The 18,050-nt window shown below is 37.2% G+C and overlaps 1 protein-coding gene across 1 annotated transcript in view; it reads right to left on the reverse strand.

Moving 5' to 3' along the window:
- Positions 1-3,160: 3,160 nt before the first annotated feature.
- Positions 3,161-18,050, reverse strand: part of LOC108368178 (protein prickle-like) — a gene marked incomplete at its 3' end in the record, with an annotated part of 54,033 nt that continues 39,143 nt past the window's right edge. The window contains exons 2-3 of the mRNA XM_017622966.1: positions 4,694-6,030; positions 3,161-3,639 (exon numbers count right to left, since the gene is read on the reverse strand). Of these exons, the coding sequence (XP_017478455.1) occupies positions 3,161-3,639; positions 4,694-5,527 (1,313 nt within the window). The remainder of the gene's footprint in view (positions 3,640-4,693; positions 6,031-18,050) is intronic.

Raw genomic sequence — 18,050 nt, forward strand, 5'->3', positions numbered from 1 at the left:
TCCAGTATTTACGGAAATATCCTAGTTTTTACTGTTTCGGAAATGCCGTATGTGGGAGGAGGCGTAGTCACCGTCCGATTTTGGCCATTTTCGATATCTATCTTTAATAAAAGGCAGCCCACACGCCTAATGACGATACCTAAATTTTTGCTGAAGTTATCGTGTGCACGGACAGACAGAGATGGTTTAATTAATTTCTCTTTTCATTCTTTTAGGCAGTTACAAACAACCGTTATGCGAGCAAAGTTATATTATCCTAGTGCACAAGTGCGCTCGGGTATAACAATAACAGTCAAAGCAGTGAGGCTTCATGCGGCAGGATGTGGCCATTGCGGACCCATTATGCTTGGCTGCTCGCAAAAGCGCATGCGTAACAATTGCCGGCCAAGTGATCGGTTACTCGCACTGCATGTCGTCTTTCTCGTGTGTAAACAAAAGCAAGTTTCAATTTCAATCCAACCGCCAGCAAACGCACACACGCACACATGTTCGCACACACACATGCGCATGTGCAGCAGAATGCGTGCACTATGTGCTTTTTGTGGAGCCGCGTTTAGCGTTCGTGTGGGCCCTGTCCATTGGGCGGCGTCGGCCTCCGCCTATTGAACAGCCGAGCAGTCGCTTGTCTTGTTCGCTGTCCACTCGCTTTGTTGCCTGCTTGACTGGCCGTCATTTCCTACATTACTTTTTTGTTTGTTTATTTTGCACACTGCTTGTGGTTTCAATTTTGCAACCGATAGCTAACGCGCGGCCCAACGACCCGATATTCTCACTCAGCTCACTTTGTGTACATTGTCTTTAGCTACCTTTTTTCATGTTACCTCCCCCTTCTCCTGCGCACCATGCCGCGTGGCGGTTGCTATTGCACCAAAGGGTAATCAATCATTATGTTGCTTTGTATGTTTTTGTCTTCACTCTGAAATTGCTTCTTTTTTATGAATGTTTTATTTTGCACTTTGCATTTTGCGGTTTCAGACTACTGTTGCTGTTATTCTGTTTCATCTCGAATACTCTTCTTCCCAATACGCACAGACTTGACTCGAGCTTGCGGCTTTCATCACCTCACTTCTCATCTTCATTTGGCTAATTTAGTAAATGCGGTCGACATTCAGCGGCGGCAGTCCATTATTCACCTCAATTCGTTCGTTGTTTCATTGATTTTCTGATTGGTTGTTGGATGTTCGGCTGATTGTTTTCTCAAATCTCCGGTTTCTTTGTGTTTTGCTGCGTTGAGTAATTTAAATTGACAATGCGTCGCGTGAAATTACTTTTGACAAATAAGTGCGATTTTTGAAATTCATGAGATACTGAGCAAGTTTTTGTGGCCGATTTTAAGAAACGGATGCGCTTCTAGAATGAAGAAAAAACTGTTACTTGGTCGATGAACAAGTGACAACAAATTAAGTTGTTCGCATGCCGAGGATCGGAATTCATATTTTTCTTTTAGTACCAATTTGCTTTTCTGGTAAAATTATTTATTTCGAATGCATGGGATAGGTTAGATTGCCGCTATCCAAGATCTGTGTGAAGACTCACTTATGCCAGCTGNAAAATTATTTATTTAGATTGCCGCTATCCAAGATCTGTGTGAAGACTCACTTATGCCAGCTGCTTCTAAATTTTAAATTAGCCTGAAATTGTACAGGCATTTGAAAATTTGTTTATAAAGAGATCTCTTCATATACGTTGATAAGAGATTGACGTCTGCGCAATAGAAGTTTTTATGCCAGTTTTATAATCTGAAATTTTGTAAATAACTTAGAAATTGTGGTATCGTGAGCCTTTTTTCTTAAAAAAGTACCGGTTTTAGCATGGTATTTAGTAATTTATTTAGTACAATGAATTTGGGGAGGATGGCAGTAAAATCCAAACTAGGGATAAGTTGTCGTTTAAAAAGGAAAAGTTCGCTAAAAACGAGTCTTTTTAAAGTATTAACGCTCGCGTTAATATTTTTTTTTTTTATCAAATTGTGCAATCTTAGGTAGTTTGGTGCCAAGTCGCGCCAGTTCATCGGTCTTCCCTTCAATATCGCAGTGTTCGGGAACCTATAGCGACATTGGGCGAAATGAATCAGCCATCTCGTTGAAAGATGTGCGGCATTTCATGGCTACCATGGAGGTTGTCCCAATTTTGTGGCTCGATCTATTACCATCAGTTCCGCTTGAAAGACGCTACAGTGGCCCGGAAGACAGAAGCTAAGGGAGCTGCCCAGGTGTTCGGAGTATACACCCCCACCAACCATTCCCTAGAGCTTTGAGCCATCTGTGTATACATGGACGGACTCGCCACTCCTTAGAGCGCCTCGTTTCCTTTCTTCCCTTGAGGGTAGGAGGGTCGTAAACGATTTTGTACGAGCATGGCTAGTCCACCAATCCGGGAAGCTCCGGAAACTCCGTTAATATTTTACCATGACCATACCTGGTGTTTGACCACTTATTTAGTCTATTCATACGAATTTGCGCTTTGTTTGGCATATAGATCTACCGGAACAAAGTTCAGTAGGGCATAAGTGCCTTGGATGGTGTTGCTTTCATCGCACCAGCTATTAGTGTGGACGCGAGCCTTTAGATCTTATCCACAGTTTTAAAGTTTACCCCTTTCCCAAGGTGTCCCACCACACCAGTGTGCCGTGATAGAGAATTTGCCTAACCACAGCAGTGTATAGTCAGTGTATTATTTTGGGTTCCATCCCCATCTTTTTTCTATTGACCTGATTCAAGAGTATAGTGCTAACGTTGCTTTTCCCACTCTATGTGCCATGTTAGACCCCCAGTTTAGTTTCCTATCTAGTATGATACCTAGATATTTGGTCTCTTCGCTAGAGATATAGAATCGAGGTCGGGTATCTTGTGCTTCTTAGTGAAGAGCACTAAGTCCGTCTTTTCAGGTTTTATTCGCGGTCCTCACTGTTTCCACGATAGGGAATTGAATAACTGAAGCTTATTCCAACTATATCTAAAAAAAAATCAGCGATGGCGGTTATTTAATAAAAGCAAATAAACTTAACCGTAAATATCAAAAGGAAAACGTCTTAACCTGTGTGTAATGAATGGTTACCTATTGTTGAGATACTAATTTAAAAAACATAAAAAGTAGAATTAGGAGTTTCGACAAAATAAGTAGTTTTTATGATTGAAATAACTTAATCACTAAAACTTACTCATTACAGTCTCTGTGGCTTCGATGCGCTCCCAAATTAATATCTCGCTCACAGGTGGCACTTTTCTGCAATGGCGTTGAACGCGGCGGTGACGACCCGTAGCCATCGGCTTCCGTAAATGTAAAACTGATATCGGTTGGCACATCTTTAAATGGTTTCATGCTCCGTGGCAAACTGCGATTGCGCATACTCAGATTCAGAAGTTTCAACTCATTTTCATTTAGTTGCAATTCAGAAGTGCCGCCACTCTCAGTGCTCCCCTTTAATATGCTATCCAAAGCTTCATAATTACTTTGCTTTTTCTTCTTAGGCGGTAGCGCGGGCTTTGGATCCTCTCCCTCGTACTGCAGTGAACTAAACTGTTCCGGCGTTGAGGGTGCTGTGGATAAGTGTTGCCCGAAATCAACTTGTGTTGCGTTATGAGCATCCACCATTAGCTCCTGTTCCTGCGCCAGATAAGAGCTATAATACTTGGAAATGTCTTCCGTGGTNCAGTGTGCCGTAAAGTTTACACCAGTGTGCCGTGATAGAGAATTTGCCTAACCACAGCAGTGTATCGTCAGTGTATTATTTTGGGTTCCATCCCCATCTTTTTTCTATTGACCTGATTCAAGAGTATAGTGCTAACGTTGCTTTTCCCACTCTATGTGCCATGTTAGACCCCCAGTTTAGTTTCCTATCTAGTATGATACCTAGATATTTGGTCTCTTCGCTAGAGATATAGAATCGAGGTCGGGTATCTTGTGCTTCTTAGTGAAGAGCACTAAGTCCGTCTTTTCAGGTTTTATTCGCGGTCCTCACTGTTTCCACGATAGGGAATTGAATAACTGAAGCTTATTCCAACTATATCTAAAAAAAAATCAGCGATGGCGGTTATTTAATAAAAGCAAATAAACGTAACCGTAAATATCAAAAGGAATACGTCTTAACCTGTGTGTAATGAATGGTTCCCTATTGTTGAGATACTAATTTAAAAAACATAAAAAGTAGAATTTGGAATTTCCACAAAAGAAGTAGTTTTTATGATTGAAATAACTTAATTACTAAAACTTACTCATTACAGTCTCTGTGGCTTCGATGCGCTCCCAAATTAATATCCCGCTCACAGGTGGCACTTTTCTGCAACGGCGTTGAACGCGGCGGTGACGACCCGTCGCCATCGGCTTCCGTAAATGTAAAACTGATATCGGTTGGCACATCTTTAAATGGTTTCATGCTCCGTGGCAAACTGTGATTGCGCATACTCAGATTCAGAAGTTTCAACTCATTTTCATTTAGTTGCAATTCAGAAGTGCCGCCGCTCTCAGTGCTCCCCTTTAATATGCTATCCAAAGCTTCATAATTACTTTGCTTTTTCTTCTTAGGCGGTAGCGCGGGCTTTGGATCCTCTCCCTCGTACTGCAGTGAACCAAACTGTTCCGGCGTTGAGGGTGCTGTGGATAAGTGTTGCCCGAAATCAACTTGTGTTGCGTTATGAGCATCCACCATTAGCTCCTGTTCCTGCGCCAGATAAGAGCTATAATACTTGGAAATGTCTTCCGTGGTGTTGGCAGCATACTGCTTGCCGCGCACCAAATCGCCCAAATGGTCCGCGTCTATGCCGAATAGGAAAGGATCATCCAAAACTGTGACGCGTGCATTACCTTTAGTCGCCTCGCTGCCGTGCAGATCGCTCGCGTTTTTATGTCGCTCTTTTGCTGACCTGCCGCCGCCCACCGTTGACTCACTAACTTTACTGACGTGACCGCGCAAAGAGCGTAGCAACTTTTTGCCACGACTTGTCGCAGATATCGGTGATGAAGTGGTTGACGACCCCGTCGCGGCATTGGTGTGCGCCTGATACTTGGAGGGAAAGAGTGGCACTGGCGGCGCTTGTTCGTCACTTTCTTTGCCTTTTTGCTTTTTCTTCTTCTTCGTCAACAGTTTGTCCACCTCCTGATTACGGGTTTTACCCATATCGGCGCCACTGATCGCATCAATTGTTATTGTTGAAGTTGTTATAGCTGTTGTGGGGTTAGCATCTGCCTCTTCTAATTGCGTTTCGATAAAATCGCCGGCCACTGTATCGTAGTCAGCGTTATGCATGCTGCCACTACAACCACTGTCCTTGCCACTATTCGTCTCGTTTTCGTTTTCGTTTTCGTTGTCGTCGTTGCCGTTGTCCGCTGCAAATCCAGTGGCAAGCGCGCCGACGCCGCCAGTGGAGAGCGCCAGACGTTGGGCAGCCGCTTTGCTGTAAACTTGTCGGTAGTACTTCTGCTGGTCCCCGTACAAGAAGCAGACGCGCCACCATTGTTTGCAGGCCAGCAAATTGGCGGTACGCGGCACCATCGGCACCGGTTCTATTGACGACGACATGCTATCCATGTTGTACCTCCGGCTGACTATTAGGGTGATGCGAGTTGGTGCATGTGAATGTTGGTACTCGTTAAAGTTGTTTTGTTGCTGGTATTATTTCTTGCTTATTGTTATTGCAGTATTAAATTTGTTGTGTTGCAAGTAGACCAGTAATTACTGTTGTACGTTTTTATGTCCAATTTTGGTTTTTTGTTCACGTTTTCAGCTCAGTAGATGTTTTCTTCGTTTCTGTTGCTCTTGTTTCCAGCAATAATTATGTTTTTCTTTTTATATAGACTTTTTCTCAGTTGTTTTCTTTTAAGGTTCAGTAAATATGTAATTGAACTGCAATTTGGCTTATTTTTTGTTTTTAATATACTTTTTTGTATTGTCTTTCTTTGTCTTTCCAACTCCTTGGTTTTTGGTATAATTATTTTGTCGTATTTATGGGCCTTTGTCCGTGTGCTCCTGTTTATTAACACTATATCGATTGTGTTCTCGGTTTTTTCGGTAGTCACTATTTATTGCGGAGCCTAAATAAATTATGGTATTGTTAAAATTTGTAAGTAAAAAATATAAGTTACCGCGATTTGTTATCACATTTTTTGCTGCTTTGAAAACGTTTGCTTCTCCTGAAATGCCGACTTGACATTAATTTGTTGACGTTAACTAAATAATTTATTTTACCTACAAAAGTTGCTTCTTAAATCTGATTTAACTTTTGTGTATCTTCAAAGCCAATTTTTTCTTAGGGAAACTACTTCGTTGTAGGTGGAAAAGAATGGGCGACAGAGCATACAAATGAGAGAGGTATTTTCCTTTATATTATAAATCTTCATTAGCTTTCTTTAGCATGTCGCTTTTACACCGTTCTAATATTTTGATTTGTTGGAGTTGGGTGGTTGTGCAATTGCCAGATGTTAAAATGGAATAGCGGAAGTTAAACTTTTTTCTAGAGGGTTAAAGTTTTATGTTTCTGGTAAAATATTCGACTACTTTACATGAAAATCTCTACCTGTAAATTATTCAAAACCAGGAAAAAATACATTCTTTTTCAAATAAATACCATACACCAGGTATAGACGCTTACATTTCTATTGCGAGAAGGTCCGACAAACCCGTGGGGATTTTCAAATCAGCGGGATAAAAATCCCTTCCTTACTTTATTGCAAGCTTTTATTTTTAAAAATCTTTTGTTTTACATATCGCTCGTTTAATAATAAACATAGAGATGTATGTGATTCAAAATTTACGTTTTTGGAGATTTCAACATACAATTAATAAGCTTGATAAGCAGAATATACTTAGCCTGACAGATTACTAAATTTCTCAAAAATGGCTAAGATATGTGTCTTTCCATCTGTTTTTGGTATACCAATTGTTCGTTGCAGAGGTGAGTCACTTGTTCCTTACCTCGGGTGGGGGGTAACAAGTAATTCTCAGCAATGCTTGAACTACAAATACTCTTATTCTAAAATTCTCTACCCCTTACCACTGGTGGGGGGGAGTAGAGTCTAATAAAATAAGAGGTTAGTACTTTCAATATTAAATGTTTTACCCCTTACCGCTGGTGGGGGGAAGTAAAGCATACAAAATAAATTTTAGAAGAAGAAGAAGAGTGTTATTGAGAGTCTTTACGATTCTGAATATCTATTAAACATTTCTTCTTTATATAGTTTTCTTACTTTATGTTTCCTAACTAATTGTATATGTACATATGTGTGTGTGTATATATATAAATAAGAAACCAGTGCATTGGTTGTTATGGTATTTTGGTTGTGTGCCTACATCTTTGCATGTAAAGAATATTGATAGGCAAGTTATTTTCTATTTCTAGCACCATAAGGGTTGCTTTGCAGCATTGACATTTTAATGTTTCCCGTATGCGCTGCATTTTATGTGTGTTTATATTTTTACAATTGATAAAGGATCAACCGATTCAATATTTTATTGTTTCTGGCGAACGTTCCTTTTATTTAATTACCTAGTTTGGTGCGTCGAATGCGCTTGACACTCTTATCGTATGTTTGTGTTTGGATACATACATATGAATTTATATATGTAAGTGTAAGTGTACAAATTACATTTTCTTCTATCTATATTTTCTTCAGTGGACTGTATGTTAGTTTTGGTGCAAGTGCACAAGTTTTATCTTTCCTTTGAATATTCAAGGATTAGAAATGTTTATTACAATTTTAAGTTTGAGTATTTTTAAGACCCAGGTATATATGTATTCACACATGTTCAAAGATGTTTGAACACCAATTGTATGAACTGATCAAATAATTATGTTTATTATTAAACGTGCGACATGTTGGCTGCATTTCTTTATTCATTCTGAACGTTTGGAATAAACTTTTTTGTTTACTTTTTCTTTAGAACGTTCCTGATGATATGTTAACATATATTTCAAACGCGTTCTGTTTATTCTGGCGGTGAAATGAGTTTATCCGGAATGTATAAAGAAACGCAGCCGTTATCTATTCCTAATTTGTAAATTCTGTTATTACAGATGTCGTTTTTAAATCGATCCAAAAAGCTCGACATTAGATTTTTCCTGAATTGATGAATATCAATACATACATATATGGTTTCCTCTATTAAATTTTAGAGAAATTTGAAATTTAAGCTGACACAAAAAAAATTAAGAGGAATTACCCTTTGATTTTTGGCGATTTTTTTCTGGCGGTCATGCGTCGGTCATGAGCAACCACTGCAGCGAAAAAACTTTTAAAAAAGTCCCAACCTCTTCAATAGTGTACTAAAATTTGATGGCCTACAAAACTGAATACCAAAAGTTTTCTTAAAAAGAGTTTGCGAAAACAAAAAATAAAAAAACGTCCGTATTGCAAAAAAAATTTGTATACGTATGAACAATACCTTTTTAAAATATCGGTTAATGTTTAGCGAGAAATACGATTAAAACAAATTTTTGGAAAATGAGCATGACACTTCCAACTTATGACTATATATGCATATTTCTCGGTAATCGGTGTATCAATTCGTATAATTAAACTCGGTATAACATTGAATTGACATAAAAAGCCAGACCTGCAGCCGGATTCCAACATTTGCTATCGCTTCGATATTTCTAAATTAAAGGACTCTAATTTACTCAAGGTATATACTCATAACAATCTCATAAAAGGAAATTAGATTAATATGAAATTTTGGAAAATAGGCGTGGTACTCCATTTACTATCGAAGATGTTTGAAATAGGGGTAAAGCAGAACGCAGTTTTAACAGGTAATTTAAATATATAGGTGCTACTGTGTCTAACGCGGATGCCAACCCAGCTTGCATTGTTTACTCACTTAATTGCTTTTTCGCCGTTTTGACCAGTGTTGTCATCGAAAATTCTCTTGATCCGAATTATCTTTAGGACTTAATCCGGATCAACTGCAGTTACTTCCCGAGATAATTCCTAATAAACGTGTTGATCCGGACCAACGCTGCCGTTTGTCTGTGCTTTTAGTCTCTCCACCTTATAAATAGTTCAATGGGGCAAACATATTTGAATGGTTAATAGTTATACAAGCTTTTATTAATATGACCCCAAATATTTATGAAACAAACTAAACGATTTTTCCTACATATAAGAAATTCTCTAGAATGCTTTCATAAGTACATAGTGATGCACAAAGGTATTCCTATTTTCATTTTCTAACAATTTTCACCTTGAAGCATGCATAAATACATATTTCTAGATTGAATCGAATAACAAATTTAATGGTAAGCCAACCGCAAATGTACTGCTAATGGCTAATGGCTAATGGCCTATAACTTTTAATTGATGTCTAATATTAGGCGATTGCTTGGCCAAATGGCGAGGTAATAACCAATGGTTGAACTCAGTTTTGAGTTCCTCGTTTACAAATGCATTCTTCGTAGAGTGTATAGTATTGCCACCAAAACACAAATTCAATCTTAGCAAAATACAAACAACAAAAACGATCAATGCTTAACGTGAGTGCAAAGTGGCTGGCAGAAGCCCGGCAACACTGCACACACAAGCACATTATTGCGCGATCATATTGATAGTACGACTGCGGTGGATGGTGTAGATTGGCAGTAGGTAATCAAAGTGTACACTTGATGGAATGCACGTAATGCCTGGCTGATGATACGATCTCCGATCAATGGCATTGTAATGAGGCAAGGAGTTAGCCAGCTGGTAGTGGAGATGGACAAAAGTAGCTAATAACAAAAAAAAAAACAAAAAAAACATTAAAATCGTATAAACGAAAGAATAATAAGAGACGTGCTATCTGTAATTGAACTCGCTAAGAACCGATTCTATCGCCTGATGGTGTTGCTATTCGCAACGAAGCAGCCGCTATCTGCATGCATCTATCTATCCGCACATGCATTAAGTTGCGCATGCGCGTTCTACTAACTACTCGAACTGCGTGACGCATCTGAAAAGCTAGTTAAAACAAATAAAGTAAAAGAAAAAGTGAAGACAAATAAAGCATAAGCAAAAAATAAGAACTTAAAATAAACCAGCATATAGTGAAAATTGTAAGATTAGCAGTTGATTCGACCAGATGATAGACATGGCAATCTGTGTGCTGCAGCTGCAATTTATGCCAAGCAAAAAGGGGGCAGCCTTATAATAATGAAGCACAGACAGCGTACGGCTGACGGACTGACTGCGAGCAGACTGACTGATGGCCTATGTGCTTGACTGACGTACTGAGTAAATGGTTGCAGCAGCGAGGTAGCGGATATTCAACTGCAGACATCTAAATGCTGGCAAATACGGAAGCGCTGGCTTGCTGAATTGTTCGCTGCTGAGCAAAACTGCATTAAACTGGACCATTTGGCGGCCTCGGTGTGTGGCTTATATTACATACTCGTATTAAGTGTAACTGCATACAAATAAGTACGTATAAGCCTTCTACTGCATGCGCTAAATTTGTATGCACAAATATTTGTTTCTTAGCTTTGTAAGTATGTCCGTATGTATGTGCATCAGCTCATTCAGCGCATTAGCTTCAGTTTATTTATTTGGGAACTGCAGCAATTACTGTTCAGTTTACTAATTTTTTCTAGTTCGATAGTTCTTTGTTCACTTTTTGCTTTTAAGTAAAGTACAAAACAGTGTTCGGAAAAGTTTCAGTGAGCACATAAGCATCAATTTTTATTTGAAAGGACTAATTCAGTTTGGGTACTAAATGTACATAGATGCTATTTAGAAGGCAAATAAATTTTGTGGCAGATATGTGTCGAAGTGTAAACGTTTATGTAGTTGTGGTCGGAATCTGATAAAGTTTTTTTAATAGACGAAGTGCCTTAAACAACCTCAGATTTATTGAATTACATTGCTAACAAATACAATTTTGCAGCAACACTAATTACACTGTTCGACAAATTTGTTTTTTTTTGCTCCACGGATGCCCCTCTCCAATTCCTCTCTGGAATCACCTGCTGATTCAGAAAAGCGAACAAATTTTTTATGTGCCAATGTTGTCGAGATATTGTAATTTACTTGTTGTGGAAAAGAAAACTAACAAAATTCTCCATAAACTGTGTATAAATCACTTTTTGATAGGCCCCATAATTTCTGAGAAATTGATTAAACATTCCAAATTTGGTGTTTTTTGATGAGACAAATCAAGCAATCAAACAGGGGAAATATAAAAAATAACGATTTTTTTGTAAGTTTTTCTATTTTGTTTGAAATCCTGTTCCTTTATAGAAAAAAAATGCAGCTATCAATTAAGAAAATTGATGGATATATAAATAAGGAATGAGTGGTGAAATGAAAATTCGAAATGATTTTTTGTTTATTTAATAGCAAAAACTGATTTTGGCGAAGTTTATTGTTCAATAAATGACTATAATTTGATAATAATGATTTGTTTCGATATTTTGTTGGATGTTACTATCGACTTTGTTATCGATAGAGTATAAAGGTAAAATTGAAGATAAAGGAAAACAGAATAACATAAATGTAATTAGAATCAACAGGGGTAGAGGTAGGGATCTAGATAGAAAAACAACAAAAAATGTAACCTTAAGCAAAAGCAGATGTATGTATGTATGTATATATAGAAAGAGACATAGCAACTCAATCTAGGAACTATTTTGGGATTTTAAAGATTTTCGGGATTCTCGGGTCTTATCGATATTTTGAGCGGTTTTGTTACCGATATTTTTATGAATATGGTCATCGATATTTTTTATAGATTTTCTTACCGATTTTCTTTTTCCATTTTTGTTATTGATTCTGTTATCGATGGTTTATCGAATTTGTTATCGATTATTTATCGATTTTGTTATCGATATTTTTATATATTTTGTTATCGACACTTTAATCGATATTTGTATCGATTTTCTAATCGATTTTACTACCAGCATTATTGTCGATTTTGCTATCGAAATCTTTATCGATTGTGTCATCGATTTTGTTATCGATTTTATTATCGATTTGTTATGGATTTTTTATCGGTTTTGTTATTATGTTATTTATCGATATTGTTGTAGTTTATTTATCGATATTGTTATCGATTATTTATCGATTTTGTTATCGAAAATTTGTCGAATTTGTTATCGATATTTATATCGATATTTGTTTAGATTTACTAATCTATTTTTTTTATTGATTTTGTTATCGATTATTTATCGATTATGTTATGGATATTTTTATCAATTTTCTAATCGATTTCGCTACCAATATTATTATCGATTAAGGTGTCGAAATTTTTATCGAATTTGTCATCGATTTTGTTATCGATAGTTTGTTGGATGTTACTATCGACTTTGTTATCGATAGAGTATAAAGGTAAAAATGAAGATAAAGGAAACAGAATAATATAAATTTAATTAGAATGAACAGGGGTAGAGGTAGGGATCTAGATAGAAAAAAGACAAACAATTTAACCTTAAGCAAAAGCAGATGTATGTATGTTTGTATATTGGTTATGGGACAAAATATATATGTAACGTAAGTTTCACTTCTCCAGTGTGGCCCAGGTGCACTTAATTTTTATAAGCTTTTTTTTCTAATAGCTGTCGCTCCTCGACATGTATGATATATATGTGTATGTGGTTCCTTTTTTTTAGCATATGTAGCTCAGCTCCTGAGTATAAGCAGTAATTTGTTTATCATTATGTAACTAACCTAAATCAAGTGCGTTCTTTGTTAAAACTTTTTTAAATTTCATAAAAAAGGGTAAAAATTAACTAATTTGAAATTAAATTTATACCTACCAAAACAGCTTTAATTAAAGATATCCATAAAGACTAAGTACGGCAGAAATAGTTATGGAGATTTGAAGCTAACGCTAGTAATACGCGGTAACATTAAGGAACATGAAAAGCGAGTTTTCTCGGAAAAGTTACGTGATGGAAGTTTTTATATTTTTTTCGTAGCTAATACCTACCAAATTACTAATTAGTTTTTTTAAAGCAGAAACTATCGCAGAACATGTCTGTAACGGAGAGCCCTGTGGGATTTTGAAAATTCTGTTAGTCAATTAATTTTTACACATACAATTTCATTTAACTGTACGTGTGTGCTTGCCTTATAATAAACAAATTTTATAATAAATTATACGTGTATACCTAAAATATAATTAATTTTATAGTAATTTTGCATAACTCTCTAACACCGCATAGCTTCACGTTTTAAGCCGTTAAACCGCTAATTTCCACGGAAACCACAACAATTTTATAAAACCAACGGGTAAAATGCACCAAAACGCTATTATGCCCATCTGGGTAGAGAGTTCGGGTGTAAACTGTATATAATGGAGGAACGCTTCAAGCGTTTTATTCATTACCAGCAAGGCATGTTGCAGTGAGCACGCCCGCAAAACGGCAACACCAACTGCAGAAACAACAATAAGAGTGCAACCAACAACAACAACAACATTTTTGCCAAGTTAATAATTTTCCACACTCACATAACACAGCATAACAAAACGTACGTATTTACCACTAAGCCATTTCGCCATAACAGTCGGTGGTGACTGTGGCGATGGCGAGTGCTCTTAACGTCCTGCTTGCTGCCGAGCAATTTACACCAACGTACCACCTTTCACAACACTGCGGGCGAAAAGCACTTTTATGTGAAGATACACATTTATGTATAGATGCATGTGAACATACGTATGATTTTATGTACATATGTATACTATGCACAAACGTAAATAAGTACGTTAGGCAAACAAATTGTGAGCTGCTGCAATTGTTTGCTACTGTTAAGCTACTGCTAATCTCTTTACGCCACAAACATAAGCACAAAAACACAAATTCGCATATGTCCATAGTCCATATGGGAAGCTTTGTTTGCACCTATTTCGCGTTGTTATGTGGCTCACCCCAGCATCAAATTGGCCTAGCGATACCCTTGTCTCTGATAATAATGTCTTCATCCAAACACTTTACTGAAATAGCTACGCCTGCACACAAACTTATATCGCATGTGTATGTAAATATGCTTCTTCTTGCACTATATGCTCTTGGTTTTCACACTGCTTCACTGTAGTCAGTTTTTGCTGGAGACTGGGGCCCAGCAGAAACTCTGCAAGATTGTAGCAACTAAATTGTATTTTGAGCTGAGGCGTTGCCTCTGCAATTAGTTGCCTTTTGTTGCGCCACTAGTAGCAATCAGTAATGCTGTTGGCTGCAAATTCTTTGCTGTTTATTAGCGATGGCAGAGGAGCGATATATTTTCTTCACCACTCTATGCCAAAATAATGAATGAAAATATGTCTTGTATTAAGTTCACTCTAGAAAACAGATGTCCATTTCGTTCACAAAAATTTTTCGCTCTGAAAAGCATTGAGTTCAAAACACGAACATGGCATTTCTCCAACACACATTTTAACATTTTTAAACTAACCGAAATACATATACATACATATAGTAGTTAGCTGTTAATATATCCTGCGAGTCTCCTAAAAACCTTTTACGTTACATTTTAAGTAAATTGAAAAGTTTTACAACGCCTAAGACGTCTTGAGAATCTCCTATGTGTTTTGAAATAAGTAACTGATGTTCAGAGAATACTTGGGAGAAAACATGGGGAGAATCTATACATAAATACGCCACATGAAATTTTTGAACCTCTTCTTTGAGGGCACCGTTCACTCACTCGATTTCAATGAAACATACACCGATTAAATGGCTATAACTCCTCCAATCCAGAAATCTTAATCCAGTTACATAGGGGCGTGGCATATGACATACAGACTAAAATGTGAAAATCGATATATCTCTAAGCCCAATCACGCCGAGGAACTGAAACTTGGCAAAGATGCATTAATTATAAATATCCTACTTAGAGCTGAAATTTTCATATCGCTTAACTCTAGAACTGCTTGTACTAACGCCTTGAAGTTTGACACAGCAACATGCATACATATGTTATCCATAACGTACTTACGGTAAATGGAATCAGTAATATTTTACAACGCACTCTAACCTAAATAATTGTTTAGCAGCAAATTTTGCGTTATTGCCGTTTCACCCATCATCATCATCAGCATATTTTGATCAAAACTCCCAAAGGAAACGCGGAATTTTCATTTAACACGAATATATTGCCCTACTTATATATATGTACATACATACATATGTATGAAAAAATACATATTTGCATACATAGATACCTATGCGTGAGGGAAAAGTAGAATGTTTTTTTTTTTAATCCGACAGCAATCAGCAGGAACGTCAAATGGATTATTAAATACTGTTCTACTTTTGTTCTGAAATCGGAATAATAAATTGTTGAAGTAGCTGAAAATTGCCAAGGTGATTGATTGTCTAGCCGTCGGCAGCCACAACTGCAGACTTTTAATCATATTTCGTTGCATATAGCAATAGAGTTAGCACAGATTGCACTTATGTATATATATGTATGTATATAAATATGTACAGTTGTTTACGTTCCTATGCATATTACACTAAGCAGTTGCTATGTATGTGGAAGAAAAAAACATAGAACAATGGTGAAAAAATCAAAGCAGCTAACACAAGACCGAGTAAGTATTATTTCCAACCAATCGATGCCACTCGTACATATTGAAAAGGAGCTCAAATTGCACGCGACCGCTGACAAACAAATCATAACAAAGAAAAAAAAAACAATTTCATAACTAGAGCAATAAATTGCATGGCCTTTGGCGTCATCTCAGCTGCCAAAAGTTGTTTGCCAACAGATTTTTCTACGGTCGATCACTTCTTCTGGAAGTGATTATCGTAGTAATTGCTTGTTTGCCAATACGAGCTATAGTTGTTGTAAGTATATACATATGTACATATGTTGCATGTGCACTGTGCGTGTAAGGCTTTGTGTTGCAATACCTCGCTTGCAATGAAGTAGTCAAGTACTAAATGCCCTGCTCTGATGGGTGGCGCATGGCCATCGGGAAATAGCGATTGTAGAGATTTGGTTGCATGTCCCGCGATCATTAAACTAGAGTTGGCATGCAAACAGTTGGCATCAGGTTGGAAGGCATGAATGCTGTTTGTCGTACTACACTACATGCTGTGTCCAAATTAGTCATGCTCATGATATTTACAATTAAAAACAATAATAACAAGTTTGGAAATCGAAGTTCGGGCTAAGCAGGATTTTATATATCGTTTTTTCAAATGTTTATTTATGTACCAAGGGCAGTAAGTGTATCGAATTTGGTATAAATTGATAAGTCGGTTACCCAGATAGCCGTAAGTGGGCAGTGCCACGTCTATTTTCCCAAAATGTGTAATAATCTCATTTACTGCCAATAGAGTATTACATACATAGATTTTGAGTGAATGAGCGGTTACAGATTTATCGCAGTTTTCATACTTCTGCAAATTACCATTATAAGAGAAGTAGGCAATTCCAACAATTCACTGGGAGCTGGGAGCAAAAACTAATTTTTGTCTACATTTTTTCAATAGCAGAAGTTTCCAGTATTTTTTTATTGCTAAATAAATGAATATGGGTGTTTCCAGCGGAAGGTCCACCACGACAAAAAAAATAAAAGTTTTATATCTAACGTATTTACGGGCCGATTTGTCTGCTTTTTAAAATACATACCGGCTATGTAAGTAGAATCATGTTTGCATAAAATGGTCTTCCTAGGTGGTGCCAAGGTCGAGATATTTCGAAAACCCGTATTTATGGTCCGATTTGGTTCGAATTTGGCGTATGGGGTTGAAACATAATAAATCATAGATTTCTAATAAATTGACCCTGAATTGGCGCTGAAGTCAAAATATAAAGTATATTCTACATAAAATACATGTTTTATTTGCGTTGAAAATTCATTTAAAAGCAATATTAACAAAAATATAACGATGGAAATTTATGTCACGTGACGCCACGTCACGTCACGTTTCACACTTGGGGTTGTAAAAGAGAATTGAAACAATTTGCATTAATTCAAAAAACTCTAAAAACAACTAGAATTGCTCCAAATCATATTAAAATAAGTTTTATGAAAATAGCCATCCACAATTCGCAGAGTTTTGCGATTTTGTAAGAAAAGAAAAAAATCAACTTCCATTTTTTGTCACGTAACGACACTCTCTTTAAATGCTTATATTTCAGGACCAAGCAGTTCGATTGATTTAATTTTTCGGTTAAATATAGAGCTAATTATGTGCTATACAATGGCCCAAAAAAGTTAAAGAAAACAAAGGGTATTCCTTTTTTGTATCACATTGAAATCGTACGACTGTCACGTGCGCCACCATGGGAATGCCCATATACGTGGGCATGGGGTCAAGGTGCAGGAATTATGTTTTCTGGGATAGTAGAAGAGAGTTCTAGCTTTAATTTAGGTGTAGGTTAAAGGTTCTATCATCTTTCGTTTCTTTGCTAGAGCTTCTGAAATATTGGGAAAAACGCGATTTTTTTACACTTTGACACTTTGACCACGTTTTTCTCAAAATCAGGAGCTGATGGAAACTTTATGCTTACGGATTCGTAATCAGCACAAAAAGGTCTATTAAATACAGCTTTAATATTTGCCGCATCAAAATGAATGCAATTACTCAGGATTACCGGCTTTCGTTAGCAAACGACTTCACCCACAAGAAGCGGAGCATAGTAAATTTAAGAGAGGTGACTGAGTTTTTCTAATTACTTCCCAGCTAAAAGAACCATCAGTTCCTGACGATGTACATCATATCACTGCTGATAATACTAATTACGTGACTTATTGTTAGTACCAACGAGTAAACTATAAATTGGGGATGTTGCGAATGTGGAATTTTAAGCAGCATTTACATGAGGCGATTTTCTAAGGGATTCAACGCTTTCATCAACATTTCCCGTGCAAATTGTGTCTCAATTTTCTAGAAACCGATTGGTTGACCGACTTAAATACCGAATACTCCTGAATTTTTCGATTTCATCCCTGATCGCGTGGTTTACTGTGCCGCCGAAATGGCTCCGAGGACCTTCTTCTTTGCCCACTACAAGGGAGGTTTTGGCCGGGCGGAACTTCTGAAGAGGGGGAGTAGTGAACTTCTTCACGGATGGAACCAAACAGGACGGAATGGTTGGTGGAGGGGTATTCTGTACAGAGCTTTCCATGAGTACTAAGT

Source organism: Rhagoletis zephyria, unplaced genomic scaffold, assembly GCF_001687245.7.
Source record: "Rhagoletis zephyria isolate East Lansing unplaced genomic scaffold, Rhagoletis_zephyria_1.1 Rzeph_scaffold_02995, whole genome shotgun sequence".
Taxonomy (NCBI): Eukaryota; Metazoa; Arthropoda; class Insecta; order Diptera; family Tephritidae; genus Rhagoletis; species Rhagoletis zephyria.